The 18,600-nt window shown below is 44.8% G+C and overlaps 1 protein-coding gene across 6 annotated transcripts in view; it reads left to right on the top strand.

The window, feature by feature from the left end:
• GLI2 (GLI family zinc finger 2) overlaps window positions 1-18,600 on the top strand; it is a 198,867-nt gene that overhangs the window by 146,625 nt on the left and 33,642 nt on the right. For 5 of the 6 annotated variants that reach the window (XM_062607126.1, XM_062607128.1, XM_062607129.1 and 2 more), the window contains 2 exons: window positions 12,844-13,046; window positions 14,730-14,921. In XM_062607126.1, coding sequence (XP_062463110.1) covers window positions 12,844-13,046; window positions 14,730-14,921 — 395 coding nt within the window. The remainder of the gene's footprint in view (window positions 1-12,843; window positions 13,047-14,729; window positions 14,922-18,600) is intronic. The other variant, XM_062607127.1, reaches the window with a different exon arrangement.

Genomic DNA, 18,600 nt, shown 5'->3' with positions numbered 1-18,600 from the left:
CCAAACATGCAAAGTGCAGGACCTTAAGTCATATTTTTAAAGTAAGCTCTGAGCCAGAGGTATTTAGACATCAAAATCCCATCAGCAGTCTACTCCCACAAGGAAAGCATGTAGGAGCTTACACCCCACTGAAATTAACTTGGCCTGCAAAAGGTACTTGAAGTTGCAAAAAGGTGACTATTGAGACTTTCAAAGGTTGCTACCACATGGTAAACCTTGCTGCTGGGATTCCAGCATAGCTTTGATTTCCAGGGTTGGTTTGTTCACCACTGTGTTGTCTAAACAGGTGAAATAATCCACTGCACCTGAGCAGTTCTGTTTTTTCATTCCCAGACCACAGTACAATGGCCCTGTGTTTGCTTTTTCCAAAACTGGAGAGAAATGTTTAAATACAATTTTGTGCTGAGTTATTAAAGCCACTGCAAATGTTTTCGTTAAAATTTGAGTATGTTTAATATCCCTTCTCTTGAATTTTAAGTAGAACAACACTTGGTGACTTAATTACCCAGCAGCATATTTTTTTTAGATTTTTACCTCATATTAATAAAATAAGTGTTTTTACATAGTTCCAACCTAAGCACATCTCATTTTACTAAGTGCATCACTTAAAGGGCACCCAATGTTAAAACCTTTTGGCTAGCCTGAGACTTTACGTCATGCTGCACACTGAATCTCATAGTGAACTTTATCCTATGCAAAAATAAATTCTTTTCTTTATCCTTCCTGATAAAATGCTTTTAAAAAATCCCACAGCTCTCATGTCATTTTAAACTGTCCCCAAAACGTATCTGCTTTCATTGAGGTTATATTCAGACTACCTAGAGCTCTACCTCAGACAGGCTTTGGCTGCTGCTGTAAAAAGAAATGGCTATAACACATGAGTTGGGCACTTGCAGTTGGCCATGCAAAGATTGCAGCTGCCTCTTCCTTGGGTCTGCATAGTTTGAGGGCTTGGCAGAGTGTGTCTCTTAGATGCCATAACAGGAGCATAAGCTGGTGTCCGGTGAGATGAAAGAAGGGTGGGTTTTGAGGGTTCTGGTGTGATGAGAAACCTCCTGTTTCTGCTCCCAGTCCAGAAGTATGGACCATTACTAAAACTGTTAGTGTGAGGCAGGATGTCTGGGGGTCTTTGCCAGCACTGATGCTGTAAAAAAAACAAACTTTTTCAGGCAGCACCCCAAACCCAGCTGCAGTTCCCCGGAAAGGGGAGGATAAAGAGTGTCTGTGCCTCTGCTACTGCTACGTTTAGGATAGAAACAGCTACAGCAACTTGGTGTCAACCTGGCACTTTGGGGAGTTAGATGTGACATCTAACATTGAGTTGAAGTCATTTAAGGCTTGACTGGCGATACTGAATTTCGTACCCTTACCCAGTTGAGCTTAGTGCCCAGCTTTTCCTCAAGCTGAAGGAAGGCTTGGAGTATCTAAAAGTGGTGTGGGGCACTATGCTGGCAGAAAGGCAAGTGGCCAGGGGAATTGAGGCCACAGCACAGCCATAAGGACAAACATTACCGGAGGGTAGTGGTATGGTGATGAACTGTGCTGTGCTCAGAGCTCCTCTCCTGCCAGGCTGGTGAGCACCAGACCCACTGGACCCTGATACAGCCATGGCAGATGCATATGCTCTTGGGCCTCTTGGCAGGCTCTTGGGCCTCAGGCTCTTGGGCCTCAAAAGGCCGTGTGCCTGTGTGCTTCCTTCTCCAGCTAAGACAACAATGACTCTTTGAAATGTTTTTCTGCATTTGCATTTACAAAAGCTGGTTAAACCTTTTTTTAAAAAAATCTGATAAGTAGCAGGCAATTGAATTAACCACTGTTGACTGTATTGCTGTCTCTTAACAAACTCCATCTGTATGGTCTCCCTTTGTAGACACAATTTTATAACTTAATTTCCCTACCAAAACATCAGTGTTTACTTAGTAAGAAATCTGTTCTTTGTCAGCTTAAAACAGTGATTTCTTTATTACCACTCTGCGCAAGGAATGACAGCACAGAACTGGCACTGGAGCAAGTCTGGTTGAGTCTACAGCGTTGTAATGGAAACAGGGTGAAACAAGGGTCAAGTATAATGGCGTTTGTATACGGAAATGTGTCTGCATAAGGAATAGCTGCATGAGATAAGAGAATGAAAGATGAGGTCTGCAGGTCTCCTTTTGCGTGGCAGTGGGAGGGAGGTGTCACCGTAGGTATGGAAGATGGGGTTACCTCTGTGCTGGTGTAGTGAAAACGCTTATGTCACATGTGCGTGCTGTGGTGCTAGCTGACATCAGTGGGTGTTGGTTGGCTGGTGGTGGTCACTGATTACTCTGAGAATGTCTCATATGCAATTTTTTGTTGATTTTGGGAAGCATAGGGTCAGTGAAGGGTTTTCAAGCTATTACGGTCCGTGGCCTACAAATTTTCAAGCAGGGTTGTCAAACATGGCCCAAGTAACAGGAGGCTTGCAGGTTTCTTTTTGCTGTCTTTCATGGCACCTGAAGAAGGTTTTGTGATTCCCATGGGTTTCCAAACCACAGACTAAAAAGCAGTAAACTTTCATCAGTAAACGGCTGGGGGATATCAAATCCCTATTCCTTCCTTAATAAATATGTTATATTTTTGTGTGTCATTGTAGAATGAATAATAGGAGAGCAGCTGTAGAGAATGACATTAATGGATCTGGGAGGAAAAGAGTTTTGGAAGGAAGACTTTTTGGGTGGTGCATGAATGATGAGATATAAAACACCTCATCCTTTCTTACCGTGAGCTGATGATTTGGGGTGTGTGGGCAGCATCCTGGCTCCTTTGAAGTTGGTTGAAGTTGTACAGTGCAGCAAGCGGTGCTGGGGTTTTACGTTTGGACTGGGCTTCTGTTTATTCCATTTAGTTTCTCCTGCTATGGAGCCTTTCTCAGTCTTACACTGCAGGGTAGAGTTCATAGATAAATGCCAGTTGTTTATCACATTCGTTTGGAGAAAGATTCTGAATTATTTGTGTTCATCTTTTCTTGTGGAAAATTAACTCCCAACAGAACATTGTCCAGATTTTCAAAACATCCGTGTTTCATTCTGGTTCACTTTCTTTCTAATGATTAAAAAAAAAAAAAAAAAAAGAAAACAAGAAAACAAGTGGTAGGTTAAAAAGAAGAAATTAAAATTGAAGAGCTCAACTTATTTTTAATTCTCTTATTTTGTACAGAAAACTCCAGACACTTCCAAGAGAAAAGCTTGGTTGGAATAAAAAGTGGGTTTTTTCAGTCATATCAGTGAAAAACTTTTACCTAGTTCTGCTCTTCACAATATAATTGCTTGCTTTTCAGAATATTCATGGCAAAAGAAGGGATAGTTAGATCAGCAAGCCTGCTGGATCAGATCTTACATTACATCTTGAGCTCTTTGAGTGCCATTAGCATTTCCTTTTAGAAGTGAAGAAATATTGACAGTTTGGTAGGTTATCTCGCATTTTACTGCGTGTTAGGGCACTTCAAAGTCTTTATGTAGTGATGGGAACTGTCATGAAGTGGATGTGAAAAGGGCCTTTGGTCCAACTAAACCTGTCAGCAAGAAGATTTAGGGCAGATGGTTATTATTAGAAATCAATGTATTTATTATATATTGTTCAGGAATATTTCCCTTTGGAGGTTGCTGTGAGTGCTGTTGCTGTTTAAGATGTGTCAAATGCCAGTAAAATTAATTCCTGCAGAAAACCCAGGGAGTCCCAGCTTAAAGCTTTCCTTTTATAGGAATGAACATCTTTTACCTCTTTGTGTTGTGATGAACCAGAGGCAGGTACACATGCAGCATGCCAGCAGCATACCTAGCATGTGTGTACATGTATGTGTGAGATGTATTTGCAGCTACCACAATCACCTCTACTTGCAGAGTTCCTCTGACTGCTGTATCTAGAAAGGCTTTGTAGAGATCTGTGCTGAACCTGTTCCTGTTTCATTTTATTCCCCTTTGTTAACCACGGGTTTGTGGTTACTTCCAGTTTAGCTACAACAGCTTACTGCTGCTTAGAGCAAGCACAACTTCTCAACTTCTTTCTAAAGCCTGAACACCAATGCTTTTCCCCTGTAATTATGAAAAGAAAAGCAGGACATTTCAGGTTTATACATTTATAAATAGTTGATTTATACATTTATAAGTAGTTGGTTGTAAGTTTTCCTTCCTTGGTGTCTTGTTTATTTATGGGATTTAAGTTATAGGACCTTGGATCATGGGAAGAGGACATTCCCAATAGGAAAGGAACATATTAGCAGCAACATTAATGCTGGAAGTCACTGTCCTGGAACAAAGATTCATTTTCCATTCACCCCGTGATATACAGCACATTCCAACCAAGTGATTTGGCTATGGTCTTCTGGCATAACATTGTTTGCCCTTTCCCTGACATTTTGCATATAAAGAAAAGTTATGAGCTTCTTGGGCATTCAAGGTACCAGGAAATGCAGGAGTCTACCTAATTTGTTAACATGAAATTATAGATGTCAGACACAGACTCTGTTAGTTAATGTTGGTTAGAGTAATGCTGCAGCCAGTTGATTGTATTACAGTCATGATGAAGAGGAATGGTCCTTTTTTGCTTTTCTAGGATATGATGGGTATAGAGCCAAGGCAGATTTAAAATGTAATGAATGAATAAGCATTTTCTATGTTTTGCCTGACTCTTCCATGAGCTCCATTCCACACCACTGCTGCAGTGTTGCTGCCACTGACTTTCCCTCTTCCCAAAAGGGTAGTGCTGGCATAACATGGAAAGGGACTTTTCGGAAGTACTATAGGAATAGTCTTTAAAATGTTAAACCCTTTTGTAGCACTTGAATGTTATTTCCTTCTAAGGGGCAAAAGCCCCACCCAGAAGTAGCATGACAAGAAGACAGTAGGCAAGGATCAAAAATTAGGATTTCCTCCCCATGCACATACACTTCGCATTTGTTTTCTCAAGCTCAGTGTCTTCACAGCTACAAGCAAAGTATTCACTCAGAAGTGCTAATAGCCTCAACATGTGTCCCAAGGGAAATCAGTCAGATGCAGAGAAATGGCTGTGTCACATCCAACACATCTTTCCAACACCCATTTCACACATGGCCTAACCAGGGCTTAATCCTCTTGTGTCTCCCTCAGCTTCCTACTCAGCTCTGCCATCAGGATCTGGTCCATGTCTACACCTCTCACATCTCTTCCTCCACTACTTCCCACCTTGCCTGGTCCTCCACACCTGCCATGCCACTGCCCAGCCTTCGTTCCCTGCCTGCCATGAGCCCACAGTGTTTTTGACACCCCAGCTCTCAAATTTTGTGGCAACTGGAATCAAGTTCTCATGCATGGTGGTTTTCACTTGAGGTCCACATTGCCTCTAGGTTTACATCGCTCCTTTCGTCAGTTGCTGAACTACTTTCATTGGCTCTTGCACTTTTATCCATTCTTTCTTTCATATCTTTTCTCTCACTCTCCTTTCCTCTCTCCCCGTCAGATACCTTTCTTGAAGTTCCCCTTCTTAAAATGCGCTTCTCCTCTGAAGGCTTTCATCATTAATCTCTCAAGAAACTATCTTAGAGACTCATCTGCTGTGCTTTGATTTATTCGTTGTGGGGTTTTTTTGGCGGGTATCTCACAAGAACTCAGCTGGCCATGCTTCTACCTCCGTCGCTAAAGGAAAGCTTGTGTGAAAAGGTGGGCTTTCAGAACTTAAATTAAAAGATCATGTAAGTAAGATAATTGGATAAAAAAGGATATTAGGATCTGAAACAGAGTGTTTACTTGCTTTGATGTGCTTTGGGAACATATGTTTGCACAGTGGGCTGTGTGGCTGATTAAGTATAAAACAACCCAAGAAAAAATCACCACTATTAAGCTTAAATCAAAGATCTCTCTTCAAGACACTAATTTGATTTGGGTTTGAAGGTCCTGTATCAACTCTAATTTCCACCTTTGATGTCTTGCTTCTTTGTGTGTTGTATAATGAAGGGCAACCTTACTTATTAAAAATTTGCATTTTTCTTCCATTTTAAAAGCAAATATTGATATTGTTGTTCTTATTGTGTTGCAGTTGTGCCTACAAGTGTCAGCCAAAATAGACCTGCATTGTGGTAAATGCAGCATAAATACTATAAGAAACCATATGTGGTTAGAAGAGTTTCTAATCTGAGGACTGATTCCTGTACTCACACTCCCAACTTTGCTCCCTCCAGATGTTGCCCTTGTCCCCACTAAAGCTGCCAACAGCCTGGGAGTTTTCATCTAAATTCCAGCAATTTTGGTAGAATTTAGATTAAAAAAAAAAAAAAAAAGTTTCAAGCTCTAAATAAGCCAAAATACTTTTGATTTTATTGATAAAAATAGTAACACTCTTCATTAGGTGAAATTAAATCTTTTGTTCCATTTGTTCTTGGTCTTAGGCATCTTAAACGTAGGATTGAAGTCAGGTTTGTTTGAAAACAGAATGGTCTTTTGAAAGGAAAAATGAAAGTTATTTACCTGGTTTTTTCCCACTTTTGAAGTAAAAACATTATTTTTTTTTTATCTGAAGCAAGTATATGAAATTGACCTCATATGCTAGAAGTTTCATTAAATCTTGAATATGTTTTTCTAAGGGATGGAAAAAAGTTGTGCTAAGAAATTGGTCCCACCGATAGGTTATGATACTGTTCCCATGCTGCAGATGGGAAAGAAAGGAATTAGCACATTGGAAACCTGTTGTGGTTGCTCCTGCCATCAGTGGCAGAGTTTTCTTTTACTTCAGTGGTACAAGGTTAGACTTTAAGTTGTGAATTTTAAAGGTATGTAGGCATCTACCATTGCCAATAGATGCAGAGAGGGCTTTTTCATAGTGTCTACCTAAACCCTTCTTAAAGCAGTGCCCTACCACAAGTCCACAAATAAGGGATTTTATATTCAGATTTGTGTCTTTTAAGGCCCAAAGGAATTACCTCAGTTGTCTGATCTGACATCTGCGATACTGGCCATAGAATTCCCTCTTTAATTTCTACAGTGGGAGAAATTACTCTTTGCTACTATTAAAACTCCAAACCTTGTCGTACACTTAGAACCCATCTTTTAGAAAACCACCTAGTTTTGCTGTAGTCTTGCAGCAGTGATGAATTTACCACTTCCATCCGTAAACCTGTCCAATGGGAACTTGCCCTCGCTGTTAAAGTCTCTCTTTTAATTTTCCATACTTTCCATGCCTCAAAGCCATAGTTGAGGGGAAAGGAGAAAACAGGAACTGCTCGAAACATGCCTGTTAAGTTTATGCATTGAAGCTGTAGCAATTTTTGTCCAGCTTCACAGTCTCCATAACCCCATTTTAGAGCTGAGAAAATATGTGAAAAAGAAATAAAAATACTTGTGCTGATCATCCCAGCAGGGGAGGGCTGGAGCTTAGCAGTGATGTCTCTTGGGTCCCCATCCCGATCTCTTCCTAGCAGGACACATAAGCTGACATCTTCGAGTTGATGCGTCCTATATTTGAGCATCAGGTCACTTTACTGGAAAATTATCAACTTGTTGCAGTTCTGGGAGAACTGGGAAGTGTGGGTGATTCCCCACCACCTCATTACCAGGCTGCCCAGCACCCTCTGGCAGTGGCTGATGCGGAGAGGCAGCTGCAAGGCAGCTCCAGCCTGCTCCTTCCAGAGCATCCTCTTCTCCCTGAGCCAAAAAAATGGGAGAGGGAGGAGATCTTTGTGAGTGATCAAATGCCGTGTGAATTTGATAGTTGTGGCCCAGGTTTGACCTCTGAAACATACTTTGTTTTGAGGGACCTTGTAGGATTTGATCCTGAGGGTACCGCACAAGTGTCACGACCTCTCGCCCTTCCTGTTGTAAGGGACTTTAAATCAGAAATAAACAGAGGTGAAGCTGAGGGGCTGTTGAGAGCTGTTTAGACTGAATTGTTTAGCGTGAATACTGGGGCATTTTAGGTCTCCTGCTGGATACAGCTTTGGCATCTCATATGTAGAGTGTCTGCCATGAACACAGTCAATTTTCAGGCATCCGTATGGTTCTCCTCCATCTCCTGCAGGCATTGGGTGGTGTTCTGGGTACACAGGACTTGCATAAACCAAGCTAGGAAGCTTTATTTAAAACAAAACTAAAGTAAGGATTTTTATGTGGGGTTTAGATGGGATTGCTGGCTTTAAAAACTTTTTTCCAGTAGCAAAACTATATCGGGCTATGATACCCCTCCCCATGAGCACCTCTGTTCTTAGCTTCCATCTCCATGTAGCAGCTATGCATTTTTTTTATTGTACAGCAAAACAATTGCCTGCAAGTGTCCATATTCCATTAAGCATATGGAAAAGTATTCAGCCCTTTGTTTTCCACTAAATGAATATATTTGCCACGTAAGTATTAATTTAGACTAGTCATGGGACATTAGTGCTGGTTAATTGTCCCCATTTTTCTGGGGTTTATTTACCCAATGGAGATTATTTCAGAAATATGCTACTTCTTTAACTGTTGCATTCATTGCTGGATGCTGCTTGCAGAGGCTGTAGACCCACACGCAGCAGCAGGGAGACGGTGTCACATCTCTCCTGTGCAAGATTTTGGGATTGTTCATGTATGGCCACAGGGGGAGAGCAAGATGAGAAAAAGTCACCCCAAGGACGCTATTCATAGCAGCCAGCACTGGTTTTGCCAATCCCTGAGGGATTTCCCTTCCCAGGAGGCCAGCGCAGCTCCTCAGACACAGTGCTGCTCCTCCACCATGAGACCATGAGGATCCTTTCTCAGCATGGCATCCAGCTGCAATGCACCGAGCACAGCACACACACCTATGAGCAGTGGCATTAGAGACAGGCGCCTTCCAGCTCTCAGGGCACACACAAGGACACGCTGCTCTGCCCCACTGAAAACTCCAGGCTGAATTTTTTTGCCTTGCTTTCCAAAGAAAACCTACCAGCTCCTTCCCCAAGACTTTGGGATGAGACTGCAGAGCTTCAGACAAGCTCCTTTCAGCAAAACCCAGGCAGCAGGAAAGTGAAGCATATCCGTTTTTCCTGATGTAGGGCAGTTAACGGGTAATCAGTTCCTGGGAAACCACCAAGAATCTCCTAGTGTCCCACCAGCAGTGTATGTCACATTTCAAACACCAGTAGCTCTCCTTGCACTGGTGGTGCTCCTCCGCTGCTGTGTGTACCCACTGCCTTACAGTCCTGCTCTGCAGGGGGCTGGAACCAGGTAAATAGTGCAAGGATTTCTGCTTTCCAAGGGGAGTTATCCACTGCACCAGTAAAAGCCTGCTATGTAAAGCCTTCAGCAGTGTGAATGCACCCAGCATCATCAGGAGCCTCTGCAGCCCTTAGATGGGGTAAGGTAATGTCTCCCCCACCTTAGTGTCTCCCTCTGTTAGAAAGCAGGGAAAGGAGAGCCTCTCCTGAGTGGGGGAAAGAAATGAATCCACGCTCACATGCTTCGTCAGAGATGCAAATTGCTCTATAAGTCGTGAGCATTAATTATAGAGCATGGGCTTCTCACCAGAGCCGCAGGGAAAACAGGTCCCCAGCTCCCATTAAATTTAATGGTGTTTGGACACCCAATTCCCTTAGCCTATTTGAAAACCATAATCCCAGTTCCTTCAGAAATATATGTGGTCAGGTGAAATCCCTCATCCCACTGCAGACAGTGAGATTTTCACAACATTGGCTTCAACAAAGCCAGCAGCTCTCCCCCAGTCACTGTGGTGCTTTCCTTATGCCATAACAGAATCTAGGGAAAGAGTGGGGAGTGATACATGGATAGCAAAGGTCTGAACAGGAAACTCTATGGACAAACTGAGAAACCCAGATCTGGCACCATGGCACCATTGCACAGGCTGGTTCACCACAACAAGCTGGTGATTGCCCTGCTGTGGGGTTTGGGGCATGGGGATGAGGAGCTCTGCTTGCCCAGAAGGTGAGCTGCATGTTGGGTAGAGCTGCTCAGTGTCGCTTCATCTCTCATCTATGTAAGCCATTACCTCTAAAAAGCGTCAGCTAATTGTTCTCCTCTGCCAGGAGCAGACCTGTGAATCTATGGCTGCCTCTCACTGTGTATTTGCAGAGCGCCAATGCAATGGCACAATGTGGGACTTGGGGATTAGATGAGAAATAATGCCAATGACATGAGTGATGGGAAAAATGGGGAGAAAAATCAGACATCTGGGGAGTTAGGAGCAGGGCATCCTTCTGGCCAACTGAGCCGTTCCTGGTAGACAGCTACTGGAAGCCATGCTTTTGGGACAGGCTGCAGCATGGGAGGATGCTTTGCTGGAATTGTGGGTGTACAATAGTGAGAGGTGATCCCTGACTGGCAGGGCTTCCAGGAGCCAGGCCTGGCTGAGAATACTTCTGTTCTAGTCCACAGATGGAGAGATGGGGTAAGGAGAGGCTTTAAGCAGCGCCATAAGGAGAAGCCTGTTCTCCACCCCAGTCTTTATGCAGAGGGCCAGCTTCATATTAAAACACCACCCAGCTCTCCCATCTGGATGCATTTTGGGTGAATTCTTGATCTCTTTCCCAGTGTTACCTTTTTGGCCAGGGTGGAGTTTTTCCTGTTCTGAGGGACTCCAGCATTTCTGCCCAATTTAGCATGGAGAAAATGAACAGCAAACCCTTCATATTGTTATACACATTTTAGATGTTGGCCTCACAGTTTGATCAGTAGAGGCTCCGAAGGCTCATAAACCTGGTAATACATAGTTTCAAGACTGCATCAAAGAAGTTCACAACCCTTTTGGGAGAAGCTGTGAGTACTGATGAAAGAGGGAACTTATTGTATATGTAAGAAAACTTCTTTCATGGCTTATGTATTAAGGCAGGCTCTGTGGCCCAAGGAAGATTGGGGCTGCTTTTAATTTACATCCCCCCTCACTTATATTAAGGCTTCATCAGAAGAAAAATTAGTCAGATGTTTTCTTAATGACATCATTTTTTTAAATCCTGTTTCATTTTTTCCAGATGAGGCGGTGGAGATTATTAGAAATGAATTGAAACTAAATCTGGAACAGGGACTTTGATTCACTTCTCCCTCCTCCCCGGTAGAAATAAATTGGTCGGCTCTATGCTTAGCCGCCTTTATTAGCAGCCTCGACAGAAACCAGCCCCGGCAGCCTTGGCTGAGCTTTCCCAAGCTTTGCCACCGCAGTGGCTGACATCATGGCGAGAGGCACGGGAGAGGGATTGGGAGAGGGACTTGAGTCGCCCCATAATTTTGGCAACGAAAGGCCATGGCAACGCAGGTGGGAAGGTTGTGAGGTCTGAAGCAGCCATGCCATCATAGGTTTGTGTTTCAGTGCCATAAAGGAAAACAGGCTTGATGCTGGTGGGTGCTACTCTAGTGAAACCGCAGTCTGAGTCTGACAAGCATTTGTGTTGCTCTGTGTGTGCATTTCCCCAAGTCCTTTACATCTGATAGGTTTTCAGTGCCTTGTGTTTCACACCAGTGAGCCACAGAGTGTACTGCTACAGGAAAGTACTTTGGACTATAAATATTTTTAAAGGCATTTAATTTACTGCCCATCAGCAGAAAGTGTTCAAAAAGCCACAAGGTTTACTAAATTATCGGAAAGACAGAGGAGCACAAGGAAGATCAAAGAAAGACAAACGTGCTTGTAAACTGCTGAATAAGTCTGCAAAGCTTGTATTGCATTTCTGTGTGGTTTTGTTGATATGTAGGTATTACAAATAATTTAAAATGCACCTGATGTGTTGATGAGGCAGGGTGGGACTGAGATCCTGAAGTGCAGGTGGCATGTCTAAACTGCTCAGACCCTTGTGTTTGTGGTTGTCTGTGCATGGAGACACAGATCTTACATGCCTTTGTTAATGGCATATTTGGGTATTCTTAGGGAAGGACCTTTCTAATACTGTCTCTTAGCTCAGCCCTCATCCCAGATCACTGACCTCCACAGCCCTGAATCCCCATGGTCTCGCGTGCAGGGGATGTGGCCCATGAGGTGCACATCTATCTCCCTCAGCTTTGCCAAAGCACCCAGCCAGGCACAAACATTGTCCCTGCTGTGACCTGTGTCTGCCACCAGCTCCGCTTCAAGCAGTCTGTGAGTACAGAGGGAGCTAATGTAAAGCAGATTTTGCTCCTTTGTTTTGGCTAATGACAGCTCTGACTCTTTTGGCATCTAGCTCTGATTTTCTGCTTCTCAGGTCAGGTTGTGTAACTTCTTCTCTCCTTGCACCCTTTGTGGTTTACCTAAAAGGCTGGAGGGTACATCTGGGAGATGTCTGCATGTGTTCTCTTCCATCCTTGCTCACCCTGCAAAATCTTCTTAAGTGCCAAAACATGCCTGTGACTATTTTTTTTGTTACCTGCTGAATCCCTCAGCATTTACTGACTTCTTTCTCAGGTAGTACGTGGCCTGAGGAAGATCTGAGGGATTTAACAGAGGTGGCCCCCAGAAAGCACGCAATAAAACCTCTCATGAACTTTTGCCCTCTGAACTGTACCGCCGACCTGTCAAGGAGGTTTGTGCAAGCTGTGATGGACGCAGGCAGGGAGGGCTGCTCTGCCGGCACTGGCCGAGCCACGCATGATGGGCCAAGCAAAGAAAGCATGGCTTGCCTCGAGATCATGTAAGTACTTTTTGCGCCATTTACATCCTCTCACAGGCAGTTCTGTCTGGGGATTTGTCTGCACGTGGCAGCACTAAACATCTGAATACCCAGGTGCACCGAGGAGCTTGCAAGTCTTGGCTTTGCCTCGAACATCTTCATACAGCCAGCCTCCCCATGTGAGAAGATGGAGTGAGATCTCCAGCATGGGGCATGCTCTGCACAGCCCGTTTTCACGACAGCCCAGGGGGAGGGCCACCTTCCACAAATACATGTGGCACATGTGGCACGGTGTGTCTCTGTTTCCTTCCCAGGCCTCCTCCTCTGAGTGGCAGCCCTGTCATCTCTGACATCTCCCTCATCCGCCTGTCTCCGCACCCTGCCGGGCCCAGCGAGTCGCCCTTCAGCCCACCACACCCCTACGTGGCACCCCACATGGAGCACTACCTCCGCTCCGTCCACGGCAGCCCCACACTCTCCGTCATCTCTGCTGCCAGAGGCCTCAGCCCAGCTGACGGTAAGACACTGTGCTACTGGTACTGCAGCAATTCTGTAGCTCACCAGCACTGAAATCCCCCAAACCCCGGGATTTACATCCGCAAAGGCTCCACAGCTGCTCTCTGAAGTGGGAGAGCTGTCTCTTTTTCTTTTTCTTTTTTTTTTCCTCTTTAACTACACATTTGTTTTGCATCACTGCACTGAGAAAGCAGAGCGTGAGAATAGCTATTACCACTGGATCATATTATAAATATTTTGCTTAAAGTACGTTCCTTTCTACAGCGCTCTCAGCTTTCTTATGAGCTTGCCTACTCTTATGTCTCTACTGGGAGCTCTGCTTTCCCCAAGGAGGGTCACATCTCTCCAGCTGCCTGGCCTGGCTGGGATTGTTCTTGCCAAGATGAGGCAATGCTGGCTGGGTTATCCCCCATTGGCTTTGTGTCTTGGGGCAGGATGGCTCCTGGGTGAAGGAAAGGAGCCATACTTTCTTCCTCCTTACTCCTGAGCTGCCCTGCAGCAGTTTTGAGGGGGAGCTGGCACGATGCATGCAGAGGTAGTGATGCTCTCCTAGCCCTGGCAGACCCCCTGCTGGGGAGCAGGGAACAAAAACAGCCGAGCAGGGAAAGGGGAAAACACACAACTCTGCTTTCATTGGGGAGGTTCAAGTCATGCCTTACTTCATCAGAAGTGCTTCATTACACAGTTGCAGGCAGCAGGCTTAGTGCCTAGGGAGCAGCCAGGGTCTGGGGGCAGTTTCTGCACACCAAGCAAACCCCAGCATCTCTTGGTTCCTGATCTGCTGCAGGGGCAAGCAGCCCTTCTCCACTGCAAAGCGAAGCACACCAGAGAGTGACAAGGCCCCCAGCTTAGAGTCTGGCAACAGAAAACTATCTTCAGTGTCTAAAAAAACATCCCTAGAGTGATGGGAGATGCATGCGTCTTCTTCCCTCCCACAGAACGTCATCTACAGTCTGAGCTGCCCGCCACGGAGAGGTTGGATGGCTGGTGTGCGTGTGCTCTGCCCCATCCCTCTCCTTCCAAAACCAGTTTCGTTCTTAGCTGTAAAAAAGAGGCATTGTGTTTTGGTTTACTTTTCTTTTTTCTTTCATTTTTATTTTTTACTTTCTTTTTTTTTTTTTTTTTTTTTGTAAGGCAGTGGTAAATAAGTTAATGGGGCAAGCGGGTGGGGAGGCAGGTTTGAAAAATTACAGCTGGGAGAAAGTGAGCGTAATTGGCTTTGGCAGCCAAAATGGTTTTATGCTGCCAGACACTAAACCTAGCTCTATGCATTAGACCTTGGCTTTAATTTCCTCACGCTGCTATCGGGAACTGGGCTACATTTGTCTTTCCTTCCTAATAGGCAGGGATGTTAATGCTGACAGGGTTACTGCTGCCGGCGGGCTGGGCCCTCTCCCCCCTCCCTGGGGTGCCGGCTGTGTCCAAACGGGAGGATTATTAGAAGGGGGAACGAGAGATTGTTTATAAATTTGCGGAAATGGAGGAATGCAGAGGCCCCAGCTTAGTTTCTTTTGTCCGCAAAAGCACGCCCAAGCGCACGTCACGAGAGCCCTACGTGGAGCCGTGCGGCCGGGGCTAGCGGGGGACATGGGGGGAGACAGGGCTGCCAACGTCAGCGCTGAGGTCTAACATTGCGGTGGGAGCCTTCTCCCCATGTTTTTCTCTTTGCCTGTGGCTCCGGCAGCAGCTCACGAGCACCTGAAGGAGCGAGGTCTTTTCGGGCTGCCCCCGCCACCACCAGGAGCCAACCCTGCCGACTACTACCACCAAATGACGCTGATGGCCGGCCACCCGAACCCCTATGGGGACCTTCTGATGCAGAGTGGGGGAGCAGCCAGCACAGCCCATCTCCATGATTACCTCAGCCCCGTTGATGGTGAGTAGTGGTCTGTGTCCTCCCTGGCATGGCTGGAATTCTGGGGCAGATGGATGGGGCTGTCCTCCAGGTGGAGGTTGCTACAGGTGGTAACTCTGCCCTGTTGAAACCCATGGGTGCTACACTATAATTTTTGGCTTAAAAGGTCACCTTGTTCCATATATATATGTATAAAATATACATAGTTTTAAAATATGCACATTGTGGCCTCTTTGGGAGGATAGCATGGCTGCTGTATGGTTAGATGGGCTGGTCCAGTGACCAGGGCATGCTGCCATTCCACTGCTTTGGCCATGGCTGACCACAGTGCACCTGGGGACAAACTCCATCTCTGGCTCCCCATCTCACCCCATGTTTAGCCTGGTTGGTGTCTGGGGCAAAGGCTGGCCATTTCCATGCACAGCTGTGCGGCATGATGAAGCTCTCATCTTGGCTGGGACCTCTCAGGTCCCCAGGGATTAAAGATATGTTTACGGGGAGCCATAATGGAGGGGATATGTTAGTACTTTGTGGGACAAAAAAAACTGCAGGAATGTGGAATTTATGCTAGTACAGGGCATTCTAAACCTAGAAAGTTCTTGCTTCTGCCTAAATGAAGAAGAAATAAAACCATGTTAGGCACTGCGATGCTGAGTCACCCCTGCGGCCTGACCACCTCCCTGGTGAGATGGGTAAAGTCTATCTGGAAGCATATGTGAAGCACAGATGATTTTCAGAGCTGTTAGAAATTTCTTTCCTATCACTTTATGGCACATCTCATAAGAACTGGGGTTGCACAGATACTACAGAGGGCAGTTTGGGGATTATTTCTTGCTGCAAGAAACTTGGCTCGACTTTCAGATCCTGGCTTCTGTTTCCTGCGCTGCCTTCTGATTTGCGTATGGACCATTACAATTTTTGGAGTGGAGATCTGCATCGTTTCATTACAGCTTCAAAGTTTCTGTTGTTGAGCTTTCAAGATGAAAGACTTTGTGGTCTTGCTGTTTCGTAAAGTGACTGGTTTAGAATGATAAAAGCTGTTCTGGCTCTTCAGTGATGGGGCTTATAGATATTTCTAATAAAAAAAAAAAAAAAAGAAAAACCCAAACAGTTTCTTGTCTGCAGCTGTTGTGGAAGTTTTACCTCAATAGTCATTTTTGCTGCCAATTGCTGGATTATTCATGAACCCGGATCCCAGTCAGAAAGGGAGAGACATGCTCTTTGGTACCATCCTGCCTCCGACACCCAAATTTATACCAGACTTCTCTGCTACAAAGCAGCTGGTCAGTAAGACCACTCTGTCTTCCCTTCAAAGAGTTAATGTCTGTGGTTATAACAGATGGGTGCAAACCAGCACTGCCAAGTTCTCCTCGGACTCATGAACAAGACTCCTTCCTCCTTTCCTCCTTATTAGTCCATCTCTGACCAGCAGTGCCTCAGTGAAGTGCCAGATGAACAGCCAGTGAAGGAAGCAAACAGAGCTGTTTTGATGCTAATGCAGGCTGACTCTAGACACACCAGGATGCTTGTCCTCTGGTTTGTTGAAGATCAGTCTTTATCTGAAGTCATCTGAGATACTCCCATTGTCAGAAGATTCTCTTACTGTTTGCCTTCTGAAAGTGGTTCACATATTAAAGGTCCTGGTTTCATGTGGCCAAGCTCATAACCATTATTTACTGCGAAGCCAGGGCTCACCAAGCATTTATTTTGATCTTTCGGTCAAGCTTTGTTGGTGAGTAACTGGAAAGCCTTTTCTGGGCCTTCACATGCTCTGCATGAGATGAAAACTTTCAAATGTCATGAACATGTGACAATGAGACACTAGAAGGATACTTTTTAAGAATGCGAAGAGGAGCAGCAGCCCAGTGCCAGTCTCTGGTCTGTGTGTTTGGGTTTATTCATCAGCTGGATTGAAGAGAGAATTGTTCAGTTTCAAGATGGAAACTCGAATGGATGTCTCTGACATGCTGGATGAGGAGCCAGAGTCTCCCTCTCTTTTTAGAAAGTCACTTCAAAAATTTAAATCAGCAGGGCCTAAGTAAATAAAGAGTTGAATAGATAATTTAATAAAGCATTTTCTTACGGTGATTTTCTGAGACAAGAATATCAGTAGCGTGCATAAAACCCCAGTGAGTCACCACCTCAGCATCTGTCTTTCAGAGAGCCCTCTTCTTCCCAGAGAGCTCTAGAACATAATTAACTTTACAAGAATTAGTTTGCTGAAAATGCAGGTAGCTCCTGTTAAACCACACACAGCACTATCACACACCTGTGGTAACACTGGCACCTGCAAAGGGAAAAGCAGCAGATAAGCATATATTAAAACTGGCCTATTCAAAGTCACATCACCTCCAAACATCTGCAGACCCACGGGAGCCCTAGACTGTATGGTAGCTCTTCACAGGCATGTACCTGGGCCCTTCTGGTTGCTTTAATTGCATTTGTTGGAGAATTTCTCAGTGCCTCCATGTTTTTCAGTGTTTTTTTCACCCCATCAGGTGTCTATGGTCAGGAAAAATAATAGGACATAAAGGTCAGCTTGAGCTTGCTGGTACTGACCATGTGTCAGTACTGCTGGGTGTTTAAATGGTGGTTGAGCTAGAGTGCAGCAGAGCTGCATCTCTTTGGCAGGGTTTTCACTGTGCAGCTAGAAGTACTTATACCATGAGAGTTTAGACCAACTTTCATGCAGCAGACTGCTGGGTTCTTCAGTCCAGTTCCAATGGTGACCGAATTACCCTTCAGTTAGTTGTCATGTTTCATTCTGTCATCCAAACAAGGATTCTAAATCCAAGAATGGAGTTTGGATGCAGGCTTAAATCCATTTTCTGGAAAGCATACACTTTCAAATCAAAAGTTAACTGCTTTCCAATGTCACAACATTGCTGATGGGTCACCTCTGAGACTATACAGGATCTATTCACCAGATCAAAACTATCTTTTGCATTTCTATTCTAGAAGTGGGTACCACATGGCAGATTATTCCAGATGACAGAGTGGTTGCACAAGAGCATCCCTGGGGCAGTAAAGACTGGTGAGGAGCACAGGTGAACCTGGAGAGAACTACAACTTTCTGAGCATGTTTAGTACATCCAACTTCTTTTTTTCCCTAAGCACAAGTGCTGCTGTGATTACCCACAGCCCTTCAGGAGGTGTCTTTTTCTCTCAAGAGGAGTGTGTCCAGGGTAACTCAGTGCTTGTACTATTATAGCCCTGTACAACAGAAGATGTCAGAGTACTGTACAAACCAAAGCTACTTCATCACTGGAGACTCTAAAGAGAAAGACAAAATGATCAGTGAACAGAGCAGTGGCAGCTCTAGGAATAAGATCCAGGTCTTCAGAGTAAGACTCTCATGGCCAGAATGGGAAGTAGAGATTGTCTTTAAATGCAGCACTTCTGCTTGCACAGTATCAAAAAAGTGATTTGGTTGCCCATGCTGAATGAGCAATGGGGAAAAAACATCTCAAATTCAACTTCAGTCCAAGCAGCGCTGCACAGAAGTAGTTGCTCAGGTCAGGAGGGCTGTGTTTGTACAACCTTACAGTTAACCAACAGCAGGGATGAACCTGCAGTGCTGTCATGACATTTCGTTGAGTTCTGGAGCTAGAGGGAGGAACTCTGGCCTGTTTCTTGCTGCCTGGTGCATGGCCCTCACAAATGTCTTGACTTACAACCATCAGTTTAACTGGGAAAAGGT

This window comes from Pezoporus occidentalis, unplaced genomic scaffold (assembly GCF_034315485.1).
Source record: "Pezoporus occidentalis ecotype Australia unplaced genomic scaffold, CSIRO_AGI_Poc_V1 ctg12, whole genome shotgun sequence".
Classification (NCBI taxonomy): domain Eukaryota; kingdom Metazoa; phylum Chordata; class Aves; order Psittaciformes; family Psittacidae; genus Pezoporus; species Pezoporus occidentalis.
This window is presented reverse-complemented; position numbering and strand designations above follow the sequence as displayed.